This window comes from Homarus americanus, unplaced genomic scaffold, assembly GCF_018991925.1.
Source record: "Homarus americanus isolate GMGI-L3 unplaced genomic scaffold, GMGI_Hamer_2.0 scaffold32929, whole genome shotgun sequence".
Classification (NCBI taxonomy): domain Eukaryota; kingdom Metazoa; phylum Arthropoda; class Malacostraca; order Decapoda; family Nephropidae; genus Homarus; species Homarus americanus.
This window is the reverse complement of record NW_024737097.1, coordinates 22134370-22153778: the sequence shown is the minus strand read 5'-3', so window position 1 is coordinate 22153778 and position 19409 is coordinate 22134370. Positions and strand designations below refer to the sequence as shown.

The 19409-nt window shown below is 36.2% G+C and overlaps 1 protein-coding gene across 3 annotated transcripts in view; it reads left to right on the top strand.

Annotated features, from left to right (window-relative positions):
* The window catches only part of LOC121873331 (protein bric-a-brac 2-like), a 208061-nt gene that overhangs the window by 148176 nt on the left and 40476 nt on the right, over window positions 1-19409 (top strand). Inside the window, exon 8 of one of the 3 annotated variants that reach the window (XM_042376848.1) lies at window positions 7796-11078. The exons of the other annotated variants lie outside the window; for them this stretch is intronic. Coding sequence (XP_042232782.1) covers window positions 7796-8601 — 806 coding nt within the window. The 3' untranslated portion in view covers window positions 8602-11078. Of the gene's footprint in view, window positions 1-7795; window positions 11079-19409 lie in introns of those variants that run through there. 3 annotated transcript variants of the gene reach the window in all.

Here is a 19409-nt window from a genome sequence, read left to right as displayed (position 1 = left end):
CCCATCTGCACCTTCTCCCTGTCGGTAGTCCATCATCCAAAACTTTCATACCTTGGTCTCATTTCTGCTTGTTAGTGGATTTTAAGCAATAAGAACTGGTATATTTTTTGTCAGTAATGCCAGCGCGGCATAGACACAGTCCGTGGGCTTAGTGTCCTAACTGTTGCAGCTGCGGCAGTGGCAGCAGCAGTGGCAGCAGTGGAAGGCAGTCCTCACTCTACAACCATTCATCCTCTTCATCACTACTCTCGTCTACACCATTTCAACCACAATCATCACCAACGGCGACCACAACAGCAGCGTATTGGTATGAATCATCTTGGGCGACCCATTGGTGGAAGCAGTAGTGTATTCAAGTGTGGTTGCAACTGAAATGATGATTATGGTAGATGGTGAACGGCACTGTCTTGTTCAGGAGGGATCAAAACGTTGGCGTTGCAAGCGCTGTAACCACCTTGGCCATGAGAAACGCACCAGACTGCGTTGTCACCAGTGTTGCGTTGCACTGTGTGCACCTTGCTTTCAACATTATCACTTGGAAAAGGAAAGGCAAGGTAGCCACTCGTTCACTCCAACGTGTAGCCCGTCAACCATACCCTTTGATACTCAAGTGCCACATATTTCCAACCGAACCCCGAAGTCCCAGTGCATATATTCCAGCAATAGTTTTTGCTCAGAGCATGGGCTACACATGTGCTGATTTTAATCATTGTTTCTCTGTGATTAACATACTTTTTGTACAGTATAGCCTTTTCCAGTTACTGTATTGGTGCAGTATTTCTTGAATTAAGAGGAAAGTTATACTACAGTATAAATTTTATTAAAAGGTAAAGGTTATTTGGTTTTTGAGAGTTTTATGTTACCTACGACTTTGGGCAATGTGTTTGTGAAAATGTAAAGGAAAATTTTATTTTATGATGATTGAGAGTGGATTTGAAGATGTCTTTTGGCTGTGAAATGTTACTCCTCTGCAAAATATATATTGTATATCCTGTTTATTGCCATCCATTGCTGGTATAGTATCTTCCTTACACATATCCACTACAAAGCACCTGGAGGAGTTGTCAGATTCATTTTGACCATCAGAAATATATACAATACAGTACCTTTATCAAGAATCATGGTTTTACCCACCTTAAACTACTACACCTACATGGATCTCCATTCAGGAAAAAATGTAAGAATTCTGTATACAATATTCTGAGAGTTTTGTTGCTTAGAAGACTTAAAAAAACTAATGAAGTAGTTTTGTCAGGATTGAATTGAAATTTTTTTCTAATTACTGTACAGTACTACTGTACTATCTGTACATTATTTTGTAATTTTTAATATGTATTGTCTTTTTATGTGCATGCATTACATGTCACTGCTCTCTGAGTATGTTATATATTTAATATTAATATAAATATTAATTTTTTTTACTGTAAATGAATATTTAAAAGGTTCTTAAATTCTTAGTTGTTTATACAGGTACAGTGGTGCCTGATATACTTGTTTAATGTTATAAGTGCTGTCAAATTATAACTGATGAAACCCCTGCTAGTTCTTCCTGTGTGTTCGGTTTACTTGTATATTGTACTGCTTTATAGGAATATTTGTGTAAGTCAATTAGTATTTATTTTTTAGTTTCGTGCTTTATTTGAATTTACAGTAGCTACTGTATTTATATACGGTAAATCTTTGAGCCCTTCTTCCTCAGACTTATTGTCAGTGGCATTGACGTTATGCATGCTTATTATAAATAGAGCAACTGATTTCTGTCTGTCCTTAAAACACTTTTAATGGTTGTCAAACTCATTCTGGAAGTTTAGTATGCAATTCAGAGTAGTTTTTATAGTAAAAGTACAGTAGGTGGAATTATACAGTACCTGTACTGTATTTATTAATATAGTACCTGTATTGTTGAAGTTGTTGTCTTCAAACCATACCTTCAGTTACAATGTTTTATCAAGTTGTATAGAGAAGACTTGTCATGAAATGGTTGATCAGTAGTTACTGTGTACACTTAACAGTTTGTTCATTTGTGGAAGATAATTTTCCTGTTATACCTGTACAAGATAATATTTTTATTTTGATGGCTCAAGTAAATTTATGCAGATATCATTAAGGATAATCATGGTAAGTACAGGTTGAACCTCGATTTAACGGCATCAACGGGACTTGGGCTGGACGAAAATATAAACAAATTAAAAAATAAATGTCAACTAAATATAACAACATAAGGAGACATAATAAACTATAAGTAACACATACATTGTACCAATAAAACAGGTGTATTCCACTTCCAAATTGGTGATTTTGGTGCACGTTGTACTTAAGGAGTTATCTTTCTGCTTCTTTACAATCATAAATTGTTTAGGATCTGACACCATATATTTCACTAAGCTGACGAACAGATACTTCACAGTCTAGTTTCTGTAATATTTCTAATATTTCAACCCCTCTGCACAATGTTCAGGGAAGCTTTCTTCTTCTTTGGGTCACTAGCATCTCTGATAGGGTTTCAAGGTCACTTAGAGGCTGTAATTGATGCAAAGAAAGTAGAAATTTAAGGCGATCACATGAGCACAGCACTGGCTGGACTTCGATGCCTAAATAAACTGACCTCATTGCAGGCGTTGTAGCAGGTAGATGAACTAGTGGAAATTACAGGCAGGCCTTTCAAATTCATGATGTCTAAAATGGGTAAATCCAGTGGCGCTAAATTGAGGTTCAACCTGTATTATGTACAGGGTATAATAAAATATGCTGAAATTAGGACACTAAAATATCAGAAAGAAATTTATACTGTTCGGATGCTGTGCATTTCTTGTGTTGTATAACAAGTGTGGAAGGAACATGTAATGTTGCCTTTGCCTGCACATACATACATACATATACAGTGTATATACACACACATATATACATACACACATACACACATACATTCATACACATACATGCATACATACATACATACATACATACATACATACATACACACACATTGAAATCACATCAAAAGTAGGTCACTCTTGGCTTTTAGTTTGACACTTAACCCTTTTTTTCTTTTTTTAAGAGTACCTGTACAGGGCCCCCCAAATTTGCGGATTTTTATTTCACGGTTTTCTATTATTCGTGGATGACACCCTGGATGTACCCAAGAATGTCTGCGGGTATTTTTAAAGTTGCCGGCATTTTCGCAGCTGGTACAGGGAGCCATTCGATCTAGAGGCAGTAATTTCCTTTACCTGTACAGTATTGTAAATATGTGTGTGTGTGTATGTAGACAAACACACATGCACAAAACACATACAAATAAATAATAATTGGAAAATCCTCTCACAAATAATCTGAAACAAATTTATTAAAATTGTGAGTCTGCCCTCAAGTCCATGCTTTATTACTTTATTAATAATTACTGTACTGTAGTTCATTTTATGGTTTAGCATACTATTCTCAAACACTATTGGCTTAACAAGTCTTGCAGCCTCTCTTGCACTTGCATCTTGATGAGTACTACAGCATCTTATCAAAAGTAGGTTACTGACTTACAATGTGGAACATTTTAATCAAGATTTAGCAAATGTGGTTAACCTTTTGTGGTCAACATGTAAAGCAGAGCATTTACACCCTATGGATACACTTTTCAAGTTACTGGTACTCTAGGTACAATGCACATATCACTTGTACATTAATGAAAATCTTATTCCTGAGTTTGGCATTGCAATGTATTATTGCACTCAAATAACTAAGGCTTTACACAGATATTCAAAGTTAGTGCAATACTATATACTGTCAATACTGAAAAATTACGAATTCACATCATGATAGATCTACAGTATAACGTGATTTTTTTTTTTTCATTGTTAAAAAGAATGCAAAGTTATTTGCTTTCATTTCCATAATTCAAAAGAAGTCTGCTCCCTGTTTTGGTACAACTATACAGTACTAGTCTAAGGTTCTTGGAGGATAAACAACTAGCAAGACAACTCCTTCATAAAACTTGTGCTCAAATTTGTGAATTTGTATGTGTGGATAATTTGAAGAAAATTGGTAAATTCTGTAAACGTCTCATGTACTACTGTATTATTCATAAATGATTTTTTTAGGGTGATGTACAGTTTATGTTTAGCAGTATTTTCTATATTGTGAGGTACCTACAGTGTACTGTACTGTACTGTACTGTGTAAAGTGTTCCCAGTGTAGAAATTTTTAGTGTTTGTCTAGTCACCACGAATATTTAAATTAATAATTTAATTAATTTAGCTGATATAAATTTGTTATCACAATTTGCTTTGAATAATACTAAATTCGAGTACAGTATATGCTTAGTGTCATATGGGGAAAATTTTCTTGTGGGTACAGTATTTATTCCTTGATTTAAGAAGATTCTGGATGGAAATTGTAAAATATCATTGTGATTTTTATTAAAAACTTGACCATCTTGTTTTTAATTATGTATGTAAACAACCTTAAAATGAACTGTGCCGATTAATCCATTACTACTGTATAACCAAGCAGCTTATCCTTTTATCATGCACTGTATTAATTTATTTTCTAAAGTCTGCAGTGATGCTCAAAAACTTGTATGAAAAGCCAGAACAATTCAGAGATTTCTAACCCTTTTATCAGTTTTATTGATGATGCAAACTTAAAGTTAGAAGCACTATCATGAATACTGTACTTAATTGCTATTTAAAAAAAATATTTATTATTTTTATTTTTATATAAAACCTGTTCAAAGCAACTTGTGTAATTTCCTGCGAAGGTTAACCCGAGAAACCTCTTGACAGTGATGGCTGGAACTAATCCAATTATTAATTATACTATACTACCTAGTGCAATCATAGCCCATAGAAGTGGTAGTAGAAACAACAATAAGTCTAGGTTGACTTCTAGTATGGATAAGGATTTTCAACTGTTAGGACCTCTCCACCTGAGAAAGTTCAATTATTTTACAAAGAGTAGAATTCTCTTTTAATTAAAGAGGGACATCTCTCATAGTCATTGCAGAAAGGTTTTAAGAAACTTGGTCTTTGCTGCTCTACCAGTGGAGTTGAATCGTGATTGAGACTGGATCAGTCTCTTGGGGTGAAGTTCAGATTCTGAGATAAAGTTATCCCTAATTTCCAGGGCTAAATTGGGATTAAAAAGGTGGAGGAACTGAAGGTAGTTGTCTTCATATATCCCTTGGACACTTCCAAAGCATGGTTTGTTCTTTTGGACAGGTGTGTCAAATCAAGCATGGGGTTACCATGTTGTGGAAAGGGGAAGTGAGCAAAGGATTTTTGTCTTTGGCTCGGACAATTTTACATAAACTTGATGGAAGTTTTAATAATTCTCTTCCTTCTTAGAAAACCTGGATCAACCTCAAGGGAAAAGTATCATGCTTTATACAGATAATATGTCTGCTGTAGTTTGCACAAAAAAGAGGGTTTTTATGTTGACATTTCACTTCAACTCTTGATTACACATATCGCAGCAATGGTGAATATTAGGGCAGATGCTTTGTTGAGGAAAATGGTTCAGCTATTCAAGACAAAGAATGTTTGATAAAGAATTATACCCATAGATTCCTTCTCAGGGGATTAATCAAATGATGAGTTTGTTTACTGTTTTGCATAACCACCGGCTCCCAGTTTCTTGCTTACTTTTTCATTAGAAGGGTTTTAGGGAGGTGGATGTATTTTCTTGATTGGAATATATATATATATATATATATATATATATATATATATATATATATATATATATATATATATATATATATATATATATATATATATATATATATATATATATATATATACTGTATATATATATATATATATATATATATATATATATATATATATATATATATATATATATATATATATATATATATATATATATATATATATATATATATATAATTTGAAACAGTTCTAAGGGATTATATACTTCTTTTGTAGCTCCTTTCCTGGTTAAACAGGATTTAGTTCCTTCTTGGTATATAATTATTTTTAAAGCCTCGCCATATTACTCTCCTGACATTTTTCAGAAAGTGAGGAATAAAATGTTTCTTTTGTCTTTTTCCACAATTTCAGAGACTTCTTGTTTTTATTTTCTCGGTGGAATTATTTCTTCTAGTTTATTGTCCAAGTACGTATTCAGATTTTGGAGGGATTGATTCATTTAAGGAATCATCTTACAATTGGTACATTTCTTGGAACCTTCCACGCTAGTATTGGATTAGTTTGCTTAGGTTTGTAGCTTCAGAGAACTGTATTAGATTTTTATTAGAAATTATGGTATGGCACAACCAAGGTGTTTCCTAGTTAGTAGCTACTTAAACTTCATCAACCAACATGATTGACCTGCACAGTACAGTATTGGTGTGGGTAGGGTTATTGGCTTGATGTTGGTTACCACAAAGACTATTATGACACTGGAGAACTCTGTAGCATTGAGAAATTCGTAAGGTATGATCCTTGTGTCCTTGAATTCCATGTAGCAGGGTATGTGTGAGGCAAGCACTTGTAGCTCTTACTCCTTTATTTTCTTATATTATAAATAGCTGGCTTTAGTTCCACAAATTGCTTTCAAGAGGTAGAGGTTTCAGTGGAGGATTTATCCTGAAATTTTATATGATGATAAAGTTTGGACACTGCAACTTGGAACCCTTGCTTCTCCCTCAGTATCTCTTTTGAGGTTGGCTGGGGTGACTGGATCAGCATGTGGCTGAGTCTGAACTGACAAGCCTCTGTACACTGCAGGTGTGATGTCATGACCAGTTGACCTTCAACCCTTGAGTGGCAACTTCTGCAATGCCTTCTAATGGGTGATGGTTGCTGTGGGAGGATAAATCAATCAAAGAATTAGTCTCAGCCATTGTTATTCAAGGGTTTCTTTGGTTTAAGCCCCATAGACTTGGCAGGGTATTACACAAATTTCGTGGTCCACTCTTAGTTATAATATGGAATTTCAGGATCAATCCTCAATTTCTGTATGGTATATAATTGTATGATTTACTAATTTTTTTATTTTGTTTTCTATTTATCTATTTATATATTTTTTGCTTTTAATGTATTGTGTATGCCATGCTTACAAATGGAAATGAAACAGGTAAGGACTAATATTTGTCTTTATGGTTATCTTTTTGTCTTTAGCCAATTTATGTATTGAAATGCAGTCTGTTTTTTTTCTTATGTTTTTTATACATGCATGGTTATACAGTATATGGCATATTCATGTTTTTTTTTTTATTTAACTATTGTCTCCTTTGTTAATTGCTTCATCAACACTCATTCTTGTACTGTACTGAAGTAGTGTATCTAATGCTATATTATTCTTAATCTTATTCCTTTTTTTCTTTTCATCCTAGTGAGTGTAGCATATGCATAGGGTTTGAATTCTGGCTATATTTTAAACCCAAAACTCCTTTTATTTGATCAGAGCTTATTATTATACTTTATCTAGATCACCCTCACAGAGAACATTAGGGAATGTCTACACAGTTTTAAGATCTTACAAGTTTGAAATTTTGAAATGTGGGAATATGTTTGCATGTTACACATTTTTTTTTTTTAATTAAAAAGTTTCCTTTATTATTTTGCTCTGTGAACATAGTAGTGTACATATTATGCTCTAGGAAACTTGAGATTTGTAATCCTATACTGTACCTATCATGTAAATTGCTGGTTATATTTTGAATGTAATAAAGAAAGGGGTGCTTGGCAGGAACCTGGCTCCTCTCTGACCTTGGCCCTCCACCTCGCCTTGGACCCGCCCCTGCCAGCCCAGTAGTCACATGCTGTTTTGCTACTTTCAGGCACCTTCGCGCGCCTTGTAGCGGACCACTTGGGCTCGGCAGGCGGCGTTCACAAGTCCCCTGGCCAGGGCAGGTCCCCGGTCAACACCAGGTCCCCAGGATATATCTGGTCCCCAGGTCAGGGGTTGTCACCTAGTCTCATCAGGTCCCCATCATCACCTAGTGGGGGATATCGCTCTAAGGGACCCTCTCAATTTCCACAACCAAAATCTCAAACTCAGCAACAGTCAACCATAAGGTCTCCTGGGACGAGTGGATGTTCAACTCCGAGTGGTCGCTCTCCCACACTTGATGGTCATTCTCCCTCTCTCACACCCTCCCCATTGGCCTCCCTTATGCCCAACCTCTCCAACATCAGTGGTTCTTCTCCCACTTTTGTTACTAGTGGAGCTGGAATTCAACCTACCACTACTGTGAAATCTGTAGCTACCACTGTGACAACCCCAGTTACTTGTGACATTTGCAACAAGACTTTCACGTCACGTTCAAACCTGAACAAGCACAAACGAGTGCAACACTCGGGGGAGGAATATGTCTGTCCAATTTGCCGGCGTACTTTTAGGAATAGATACTACATTAAAGAACATGTGTTGCTCTGTTCAACAGCCACTCAAAAGAAAGCAGCTGCTGCTGCTGCATCTGTGGTAATAGGTGTATCAACTACACAAGGGGGAATTGGACCTGGTAGAGGGGAGGAAGAAGAGGAAGATGTTGGGGAAAGAAAATTTAAAACTGAGGATTTTGATGGTTTAGAGGATGAACAACCCACAGACTTGGTTCTTCGTCGACCTGCCTCACCTACATAATTACTCACTAATACACTGCTCAAAGAAATTGTGTGTAAGCTGTTTATCAGAAGCAAAATATTCAGCTGGAAAAATTCTGTCATATTGTTGAGTTGCAGTTGGAAATTACTGTTGAATTTTTTTGTGGTTTTCCAGTTAAAATTTATTATTTTTAAGATGGAAGTGCAGTACAGTGGCCATTCAAAGAGGGAAAAATGACCTTAAGTGATGCAGATGAGTAGATACTACCGTGCAGGCCAGTATGTATTAGTTAGGAAGTGTCAGCAGAGAATCCAGCTACCAATTCATCTGCTGATGTATCTTCTGAACTCTAAAGATGGCATTAGTCACCCATGAAAATACTACAGTTGAAATGTTCTTCTTTCTGTTGATGAGTTTATTCTCTGGCTACTCTCATAGTGCATGCCACTTGTGGCCTTTTGACTTCACATTATCAATCAGGGTTGTAGTTTTCTGTCTCTTTGTGTGTCGCATTACTTTTCTCTCTCTTTCATAATTATAACAACTCTCTTTCTTGTTGTGTACTAATGTATATTTATCAAAATTTAAATTTTGTCTTGTGTGGGTGTCCCATTATTTTTCATATGTTAATATGGCAACTTTTTCTAGTTGGGTGTTCTATAATTTCTGCTCATCTGTCTAAACCTATACATGCCTGGAAAATGGTGAGAAAACTTTGATGATGACGATGTCTGTTGGAATTGTGATTTTATTTCTTGCTGGGCCTCCCATTCTTTCTCTTTGACAGAATTGCAACTTTTGTTTTTTGTTGGTGGCCTTTCCAACTTCCATTATTTGTCTGTTCTTCAGAATTACAACTTTCTTTTTTTCCTAGGGTAGTCCATTATTTCTATCTTTCTGCCAGAAAGATCCCATTATTTTAACCTGTCCTGCAAAATTACTATTTTCTGTTTATCTTAAGATATCCCATTATTTCTGTCTTTCCTTATTTCTTTTAGTTTTACATAACATTTAGTATATACAGTACTTGATGAGTCCTCTCTCATTACTCTCTCTTGCTCTTTGCTGCAAGCTCTTTGACTCTCATGTATCTGGTAGCCAAACTAATATGCACAGTTCTCTGGCAAATGCTTTGAAAGTGTGAAGGTAGTTGTCATGTTAGTTGAAATGTTTGGGGAAAATTTTGCATCTGTTTTTGAGTGCAGGACAAAGAAACATTATTAATAATGATTAAAAATGGCACTTCAGTATTGAGGTGAATCTAAAGTATTTAATATGTTTTTACTTCTATTTTAAGTTTCTCTGTGTAATTGCTCAAAAGTATGAATTTAAAACCAGTCAGTCATTTGTACTATCATTTAGAGTACAGTACTTACATATGCACAACAAATATTTTTTACCACTGTTATCCTAGATTTAGTTGAATAGAATCATTATTATCTTTAACATGCAGCTTTTAACATACACCTCCAAAACACAATTGTTTAGTCATTGAAGTAATAAAACATAAATATGTGAAGCCTTGGGTATTAATCTGATTGTTAACTAAATATAGGATAATAATAAAATACTAGTGTGCATTACAAGATCTCAATTTTAATGGTTATTTACAACACATGACATACTGTGGTGCCTCCGTAGGTGTAGGTTAAGATAGACCTGGTGCTTCACAAGGCTCCATGTGCCTTAAAATAAACTTTACAATTTATTCCAAACCATGGATAGTTGTTGAGACTGAAAGCAGCTGTTAAGAGTCTTAGTTTGAAGTAAGACTTAATAAAAAGACAGTAGGTTATTTATTAGTAAGGGGTAGGGGTGTTACATCTTCCTAAAGCATCATCTGATTATCTCTTACGTAATCCGAAACTGTTTGTGTATTATAGTTTATAATGTCAACAATTTATACCATAAAAATAATTACAAATCCTATGAACCATCTTGTTAAGTCATGGATAATCAAGGTATTGATGTTTTTATCTCTGTATTATTAGTACAGTAGTAATGTTTCTTTCACTTTTCAGGATAATTGGTGTTAAATTCTTGTGGATATGTAACATGTTATCTTTTGATTCATAGTCTATTTAAAGAGTTCTTAAATTAAAAATTCAAGAGTTAATATTTTTGGAAGGTACTTTGTATGAACATTTAATGAATAACTTCTGAATATGGCATTGGAAAAATCTTTTCTTTTCCACCCTGCCACCCCCCTTCCTCCTCCACCTTTCCTCAGCTTATTAAGTTGAGTTTGTGACAATGCCATCAATCATGTGGCAAGCAGAGATATGCCACAAGTGATCATTTTGTAATACACTGTATGCATAAAAGGATTATTGGGTATTCAGATCCCTGCTCAAGGTTCCTAATTTGCTGGTCTCATGATGTTGTCAGCTGTTCCTATAGCTACTGTACATAAGCCCTTCTTTTTGTTGAATGGATGTAAGATTGACTGTGTGCTCTTCAATGAACTATCAGTTTCTTGTAAATAGTAGTTATAGACAATAAATTTCCGGTGTGTATTTTGGATTTTATTTTGAATACCTATAGCAATATTTACTGTATACTTGATGTATTAATTTTTTTTTTTTTTAGGTGAAGGAAATGAAGCGGTCTTGTAATTACAGTAGTGTTTAGCTTTAATTTTTTTGTGAAAAAAAACTTTTTATTTTTATATACGTACTATATACCGGTATTTACGGTAAGCAGGTACTCTTTGTGAGTCTGCTACTTAACTAAGCAATGTCTAGACATTTGAATCCTGAGAACTTTAGCATTAGTATTGCAGTGGTTAGCAAACTGTCTCAATACTATTGGCAATAGTACAGTACAGTATATTGAAACAAATATATGATTGTTCAACCATATAACATTTCACTTAAACTGGACACACAAAGTAAAAATTATACTTACTTTCAGGGTCTTTTATATGCTACCGTCTGAATATTTAAGACCGCTGTACTAGTTGCCGAACTTGCCTTCAGTTTACAGTGGACATATGTATTATGCACTCTGTAGAATGTATGGTTCTTAGATTGAGAATATCTGACAGTCATGTGTGTGTGTACTACTTACGAGAGTTACAGCATGTTGTATGCTGTAACTCTCAGAAGTTTTTTTGTCTGTTTATACAATAAAAAAAAATGTATTGAGATGATCGTTCATGTGACAGAAACACTCTTTCTTAAGTTCTACTTAAGTATTACTTCTAAGGAATCACCTAAAGAGATGCCCACCCCCTAGCTTATTTCACTTGAAGATTAACCGCTTAATCTAACTTAGCTTAACCTAACCTAATCTAATTTAAACTGCCAGGTAGCATTAAGATGGCTAATCATCATGTAAAATTAGCTGGGGGACAAATCTTCAGGTGTTCCCTTTTGGGGTTAAAGAGATATTGGTCAGGGTCATGTGGTCTTTATTATCATTGGATGGTTTTTAGTTTATTGCTAATAGTCCTGATGAAATACAATTTATGTACAGTTAAGGCAGCAGCCACAGAACACATTGGAATGACTTGTGTAAGACTTCTAAGCAGCATGATTACTGCACATATCATCAAAAACTTCTATATTAATATTCCTTTTTCTCTCTTACTTTCTGCTTCTGTCTTCCATATTCATGAGTCACTCTATCTGTTTCCAAACATCACTCAAATGCCTCTGTTTTAAGTATTCCCATAGGCATTTTAAATACCCTGAATCTAGTTTTCCACTTTATTGTTCTTTATGTTTTCCAGTTTCCTTTATCTTTATCCACTTTTACGACTTCACTTAACAGTAAAAAAAAAAATATTCTCTGAAATGCTGGTTAAATACCCTTTTAATCCCATGTTTATGGAGTGGTTTCTCTGTGCTGAATGAATCGTTTGGTATTAGCCAAATCAAATATTAAAATTTGCATCCTGCAGTGAAGGAGTTAAGTTACTTTATGTAAGTTTCAAATATACAGTACTGTACAAACAGACCTCTTTTAATGGATAAGCTACATTCCAGTGGAGTATCCATCATTATAATGTGGCGCCTATAGAAATGCACCCCTGACACTCTATGTTTGCCCTATAAATGCTACAGGATGGCTTCCTTGGGTAGTGATGATGGCTCTGTTGATGTCATTATGGCTTTTACAGATAAAATGAAGATGTTGTTTACATAACATCTGATACTAAATTTAATCAAAACTCACCAGTTAATTTTGTTGGAGCTTGTTGTTTTGTTTACCACCAATGCCTCACTCATACTGTACTGTACATTTTCACATCCATACTAATACTTTCCTGATCTCCTTGGCTCTTTACTGACACTCACTTGCAGGCTGTTTTCCACATGGGCCGAAAATTTTTACTTAACATGTAAATGTGAAAAGGAGAAATTGCAGAAACAGACTGACATGAATTATGGTGGGCTGCACATGGTGAATGCATTGGAGGATGTAAACAAAGATGTTTGTAGACATGGGAATTGGCTCTTCTTTGATGAATATTCTCTGGAATTTTTGTTTTAAATGGTACAGTGTAGATTATTACTTACTATTATACAGTATTTATTAAATGATTACCCTGTATTTATTTTCAAATATCCTACCTGAAAATATAGTACAGTAAGTTCTCTGAAAAAAAAAAAACCATGTTATAGAAAAATTGCATTGTACTAACCATTGATTCAATGGGAATTAAGGGGTTAGGGGGTAGTAGGTTCGAGAACAGTAACCTGACTGACATGGGACCCACTTTCACTTTTTTATTATTGTTAGTTTTTATGTGTTCTTTTATGATAACTATGATTTGATTTAATAATATCATTCATTAATAGAGTGGAATGAAAACATGAAAAAGAGGAAAACTGTTATAGTGTGTTAGTGTACGTTGTTACAGAAAATGGAGTCGTGAAGGAGAGTGCAGAATGAAAATGGTGAAATAATACAGAGTGGAGTGTGATACACTAAAACAGCTTTCAATGATATACCTTTTTAAATCAAAACATTTTTAACCATAAGAAATGCAAATAAACTAATAAGAATGTTTTAACACTCACCACAAGAAGAGAAGATGTTTTTTTAGAGATGAGTGGTGGATGAAGAAAATGAGTCAGTCTGACGACTGAAGTGAAGGTTCCTACCACTTTGTCACATGTAATTTTACTTATCTATTTACATGATAATTTCCGTTAAAACGGTTTTGATGGTACAATAAAAACAGGTACTGTAAATATAGTAGGTGTTACAAGAAATATTAATACTTAGACAATGGATATTTTTTAAGAGATGATTTAAAGGAAGGGAGCGTAGTCTTTGCTTCATATACAGTAGGTATTATCATGAAATTCTACCGACTAATCAGAGACTAAAAATGTTAAACAGAAAACAAGATGATAATTAAATGGTTTAAAAATATCCCCAATACAGTCTGCATTGTTAATTGCAAATTATTTCTGCATTTTTTAATGTTTAATTTAAACTGTAATAATAATAAGGATAAGAATACAATGGTAATGCTTATGTAATATCTATGTATATATGGAGTGTAAAAAAAATAATTAAGGCACATACAGTACAATATTATGATTTCTCCAAGGTATGTTTTCTGAAAATTCCAGAAACTGCATTGTTTCTGGTCTATGAATAATTTGGGGATTTTATGGAAAGTCAAATTTTTCTGTTCCGAGTCTGGGAACCAATTCCGAGGTTAGGTTAGGTAGCAAATTCCAGAATCTTCCCAGGAACTGGAAAAATTTCCCATTAATCATGATACCAAGATTTATTTCTTCAGTATTGGTGAAAGGTGAATAGTCAGCTGTATCTCCACCTGTAAGTGAAAATAAAGGCATTACAATTGTGTTAGTTAAATTTGCAAATTCTGAAACATCTTTATTGATGAGGGTTAATATTTATAAGTTTCCAACACCTACATATTGTGGGTAATTTTTTCTGTTAAAATAAAAAAATAGATAACATTTCCAACGGAAACTCAGATTTTTTGGTTTGATATGCAACATACACTCAAAAAATTGAATTTTGTTTCTAATGTAGATTTTTATGGTGATTCCAAAACTTTGGTCTTTTTTTTTGAGAAATTCATAGAAAAAAATAATAAACCCTTTAAAATTTGAATGTTCTCCATCAAAATGTTAACCTAACTTAAACTAACTGGAAAACATCAGTCAACTTAAAATCCTAAAATTCCCTGGATGACCGAAAAGATAATAATACCTTCGATTTCATTTATTTTGGAAGACATTTTCATTTTGTTGGAATCATGGACATACAAAGCCAATACAGTATATCTACACTTGATTCTACCACTGTCAATGGCAATGTGAATTATTACCACCACTCCAAATGTTGCACAAAAAGTGGTAAGGTAGTTCTTTCTTGGAATACATTGAGTCACTAAGGGAAACAAAAAACAACATTAATTTGTCACTGAATTTATCTTATTAGTAACAAATTGTGGTTAAACTGATACTCAAATGAAACATGCCTGGGAACTACCTGGCACTGGTTACCTGGCATATTTGGACGTTAAAATATTAAATTTCGGCTACTAAGTATTCATACTAATGCAATATTTATTTTGGTAGTGTGGAATGATTATTAGTTGCGCTCATTACAAAATTGAGCAGTTCTCACCACTAATCAAATAGACCACTTACAACTTTTTTTAGCTTAATTTGATTTCCATACATTCATACACATAAATTATTTGGATTATTTATCTTGAAGGCTTACATTTAATGATGGTTAGGAGAATTTGGAGGATATAAGCGGCGATGAGGCAAGTAGAGGCTGGTGGATGTTTCCACACAAACATGGAATTCTTTTAAAAAGAACAATAAAATTCTTCATGTGCTGTTCTATATCTTATAAAAACATATTATTCCTGTGCAGATTTCTACAATTTATGTGCATTCAATTCTAGTTCTTTTCTTTTGGTTTCAAAATATAGTTCCATCATAGTGGTCATAGCGCGGGGGGTGAGAGTACCACGGAAATCTCCCACGTTCCAATAACGAATCGTACATATACATTTATTTTTTTTAGCCCAGAGTGCTTTTTGCAAACCGACCATGGGGCTACCACAGCATTGTGTACACCACGGATGTTCTTGCAATTGGCCCTTAGACCAATCACAGTGACTATGTCTACAGCACGCCCCCATTTTAAAATCGGGCTAATACATCCTTTTTCGTAGCCAGGGTAATGGTCTTATGTTGCCTCTTCACTGCACTAGCATCAGTAGCACTTGATGGGTGCTTGGAAGCCATTTCGAATGGTTATAGTACAGTTTTAGAGCAAAAACACTTAAGCACACATGAATGATGTGAACTCTGAACAAAGACTGGCTTGGTTCGCTTGGGAACACTGTGACGCTTTGCAAGTTGAGCCGAGAGAGGGTGATGTGCGGAAAAGTAGTCCGCGGACTTACGCGACATACAGAATCACCCGACAAACCGAATTTTGGTCTCTAAAGGTTAGCCAGTATTGAAACACCATTAAGTGGGACGACGTTAATTGTGACTTACTCTGTGTGTGTGTGTGTGTTTTTTTTTTTTTATTGAAAAAGTCCTGCAGCCGCAAGGCTGAAAATATACATTGGACATAAATGACTTATTACATACATTAGTGGTTTAACAAAAGCCTTCATTATAGAAGGAACATACAGTGAACATACAGATTAATGTTTACAGTGGAGGTCACGTAGATCATGTGTGCTGAGGTGTTGAACAGCAGACACATAATGTAGTAACTCCCTCACAGATGGTGTTATGAGGGGCATCACATGGTGTAGTAATTCCCTCACAGGTGGTGCTATGAGGAACCTGATGTCGTGTAGTAATTCCCTCACAGATGGTGTTATGAGGGACCTGATGTGGTGTAGTAATTTCCTCACAGATGGTGTTACGAGGGGCATCACATGGTGTAGTAATTCCCTCACAGATGGTGCTATGAAGGGCTTGACATGGTGTACTAATTCCCTCACAGGTGGTGTTATGGGGGGCATCACGTGTTGTAGTAATTCCCTCACAGATGGTGTTATGAGAGGCATCACATGGTGTAGTAATTCCCTCACAGGTGGTGCTATGAGGAACCTGATGTGGTGTAGTAATTCCCTCACAGATGGTGTTATGAGGAACCTGATGTGGTGTTGTAATTCCCTCACAGATGGTGTTATGAGGAACCTGATGTGGTGTAGTAACTCCCTCACAGATGGTGTTATGAGGGGCATCACATGGTGTAGTAATTCCCTCACAGGTGGTGTTATGAGGAACCTGATGTGGTGTAGTAACTCCCTCACAGATGGTGTTATGAGGCATCACATGGTGTAGTAATTCCCTCACAGATGGTGTTATGAGGGGCATCACGTGTTGTAGTAATTCCCTCGCAGATGGTGTTATGAGGAACCTGATGTGGTGTAGTAATTCCCTCACAGATGGTGTTATGAGGAACCTGATGTGGTGTAGTAATTCCCTCACAGATGGTGTTATGAGAGGCATCACATGGTGTAGTAATTCCCTCACAGGTGGTGCTATGAGGAACCTGATGTGGTGTAGTAATTCCCTCACAGATGGTGTTATGAGGAACCTGATGTGGTGTAGTAATTCCCTCACAGATGGTGTTATGAGAGGCATCACATGGTGTAGTAATTCCCTCACAGGTGGTGCTATGAGGAACCTGATGTGGTGTAGTAATTCCCTCACAGATGGTGTTATGAGGAACCTGATGTGGTGTAGTAATTCCCTCACAGATGGTGTTATGAGGGGCATCACATGGTGTAGTAATTCCCTCACAGGTGGTGCTATGAGGAACCTGATGTGGTGTAGTAACTCCCTCACAGATGGTGTTATGAGGGACCTGATGTGGTGTAGTAATTCCCTCACAGATGGTGTTATGAGGGGCATCACATGGTGTAGTAATTTCGTCACAGATGGTGTTCTGAGGAACTTCACATGATGCTGTATCAACTCATTCACTACGTGGTGTCGTAGCATCATGAGGACACCCGCGTGGTCTGGTGTCTGGGACCTCACTCATTCAAGTGAGTGAGGTGTGTTCCCAGGCCTCCCTGTCGTGGACGGATTAACACATAGCTGGTGTTGTTGAGTCTCGGGGGCAGTTATCACTGGATACCTGGGACCTTACTGTGTGAAGGTTAGCTTGGGTACAACTCAGCTGTTACTATTGAGTTGTTTTTCACTGACTTAAGCACTGTTCACTACTATTAAACACTGGTTCCGTTCCTTTCCTAAATGTAATAGTAACTTCTGGCGAGAACTTGTTGATATTCCGTGGGAGGAGGGGTTCAGGGGAGGGAGTTGATATGGGCCAGCATAACAGTTGACCTGGCTGCTCCCAGAGAAGTGCCAGGTACATCTTGTCCCTTCGGTGGTCTAGGATGTAGTGTGTGTGTGTAATAATAATAATAATTAACGGTTTATTGAAAAAGTCGGCAGTTGGAAGGCTGAAATTATACATTAGACAAAAATGACTTATTACATACAAAGACATGGGGTGGGTGGGTCGTTTAACAAAAACTTTCATTACTAAAAGAAGAAGGAACAATGATTGAATATACAAATTAGTTTACAGTTGATGGCCCGGGCGTGGGCTGGTCATGGAGACACCAGGTGGTGAGGTGTTCATGTGGTGTAGTACTCATCCTCGGGTGTTGATATGAGGGACCTCACGTGGTCATGGAGACATCGGGTGGTGTGGTGTTCACGTGGTGTAGTAACTCATCCCCGGGTGTTGATATGAAGGACCTCATGTGGTCACAGAGACACCGGGTGGTGTGGTGTTCACGTGGTATAGTGACTCGTCCTCGGGTGTTTATATGAAGGACCTCATGTAGTCATGGGGACACCGTGTGGTGTGGGGTTACAGTACCTCCTCGCGGTGATGTTGTGTTATCCCGTAGTCAGGTGCATAGCCGGCCGGCCCTCTGTTGTTCCCAGGGTGGACGGATTAGCACCTCTTTGTCAGAAGATGGTGGTTAGTTCCCAGGGGTGCTTATCTCACTGGTGGGTCGTGGCTCTCACCGAAACGAAATTGTCAATTTTAATTACGTAGATATCCCGGTGGTGAGGATGAGTCGGGGAGACAGGACTTGGGGAATGGGCCGACATTGGCCAAGGGGGGCAACTGCGTAGTGAGAGCAGCGCCTGAATAGGTCTTGACCATACGGTGGTCAAGGATGTAGTGTGTGTGTGTGTGTCCACACTGGAAATGCGAATAAGATAAATCTTTATATAATCACAGGGAAAGAGGAAACAATGGAACACCTTAGCTTTTGTAAAGAAAATGTCTATCATCCAGCAAACTGGATCTTATGAACTTCACCCATGATCGTCTTTATTTTATGGCCATTTCCCACAATTGCTTGGTCTACATTTCTATCTTGCATGATCTTCTGCAGCATCACTCATCAGCTTCTTATCTCTAAGGTAATTTTTCACAACCTCTCCCCATGTCATTCTCACTTCATGCTAAGTTGATGAAAGGTGGCTCAAAAGATTTTTTTTTTAAGTTATGTTCACTAAAATGAACACCTTGCTAAAGTGGATGTTTAATCCCAGTCCAATGAAGGTCCTGATTATTTTTTTTCTTTTTTTTTCGGGGATTAGCCCACCCGGGCACAGGTCACTGACCCACATCGGGGCCTAGGCGGCAAAAATGTAGTAGTAATAATAATAATAATAATAATAATAATAATAATAATAATAATAATAAGATCCATAAAGAAATACAAAATTAAAAAAAAATCAAAAGTGAGAAACAATATACAGTATGTATGTTGTGTTGTCAATGTTAAGAGAAACCTGCAATTGTGTGTAAATGAGGCAGAAAGTCAGATGAGC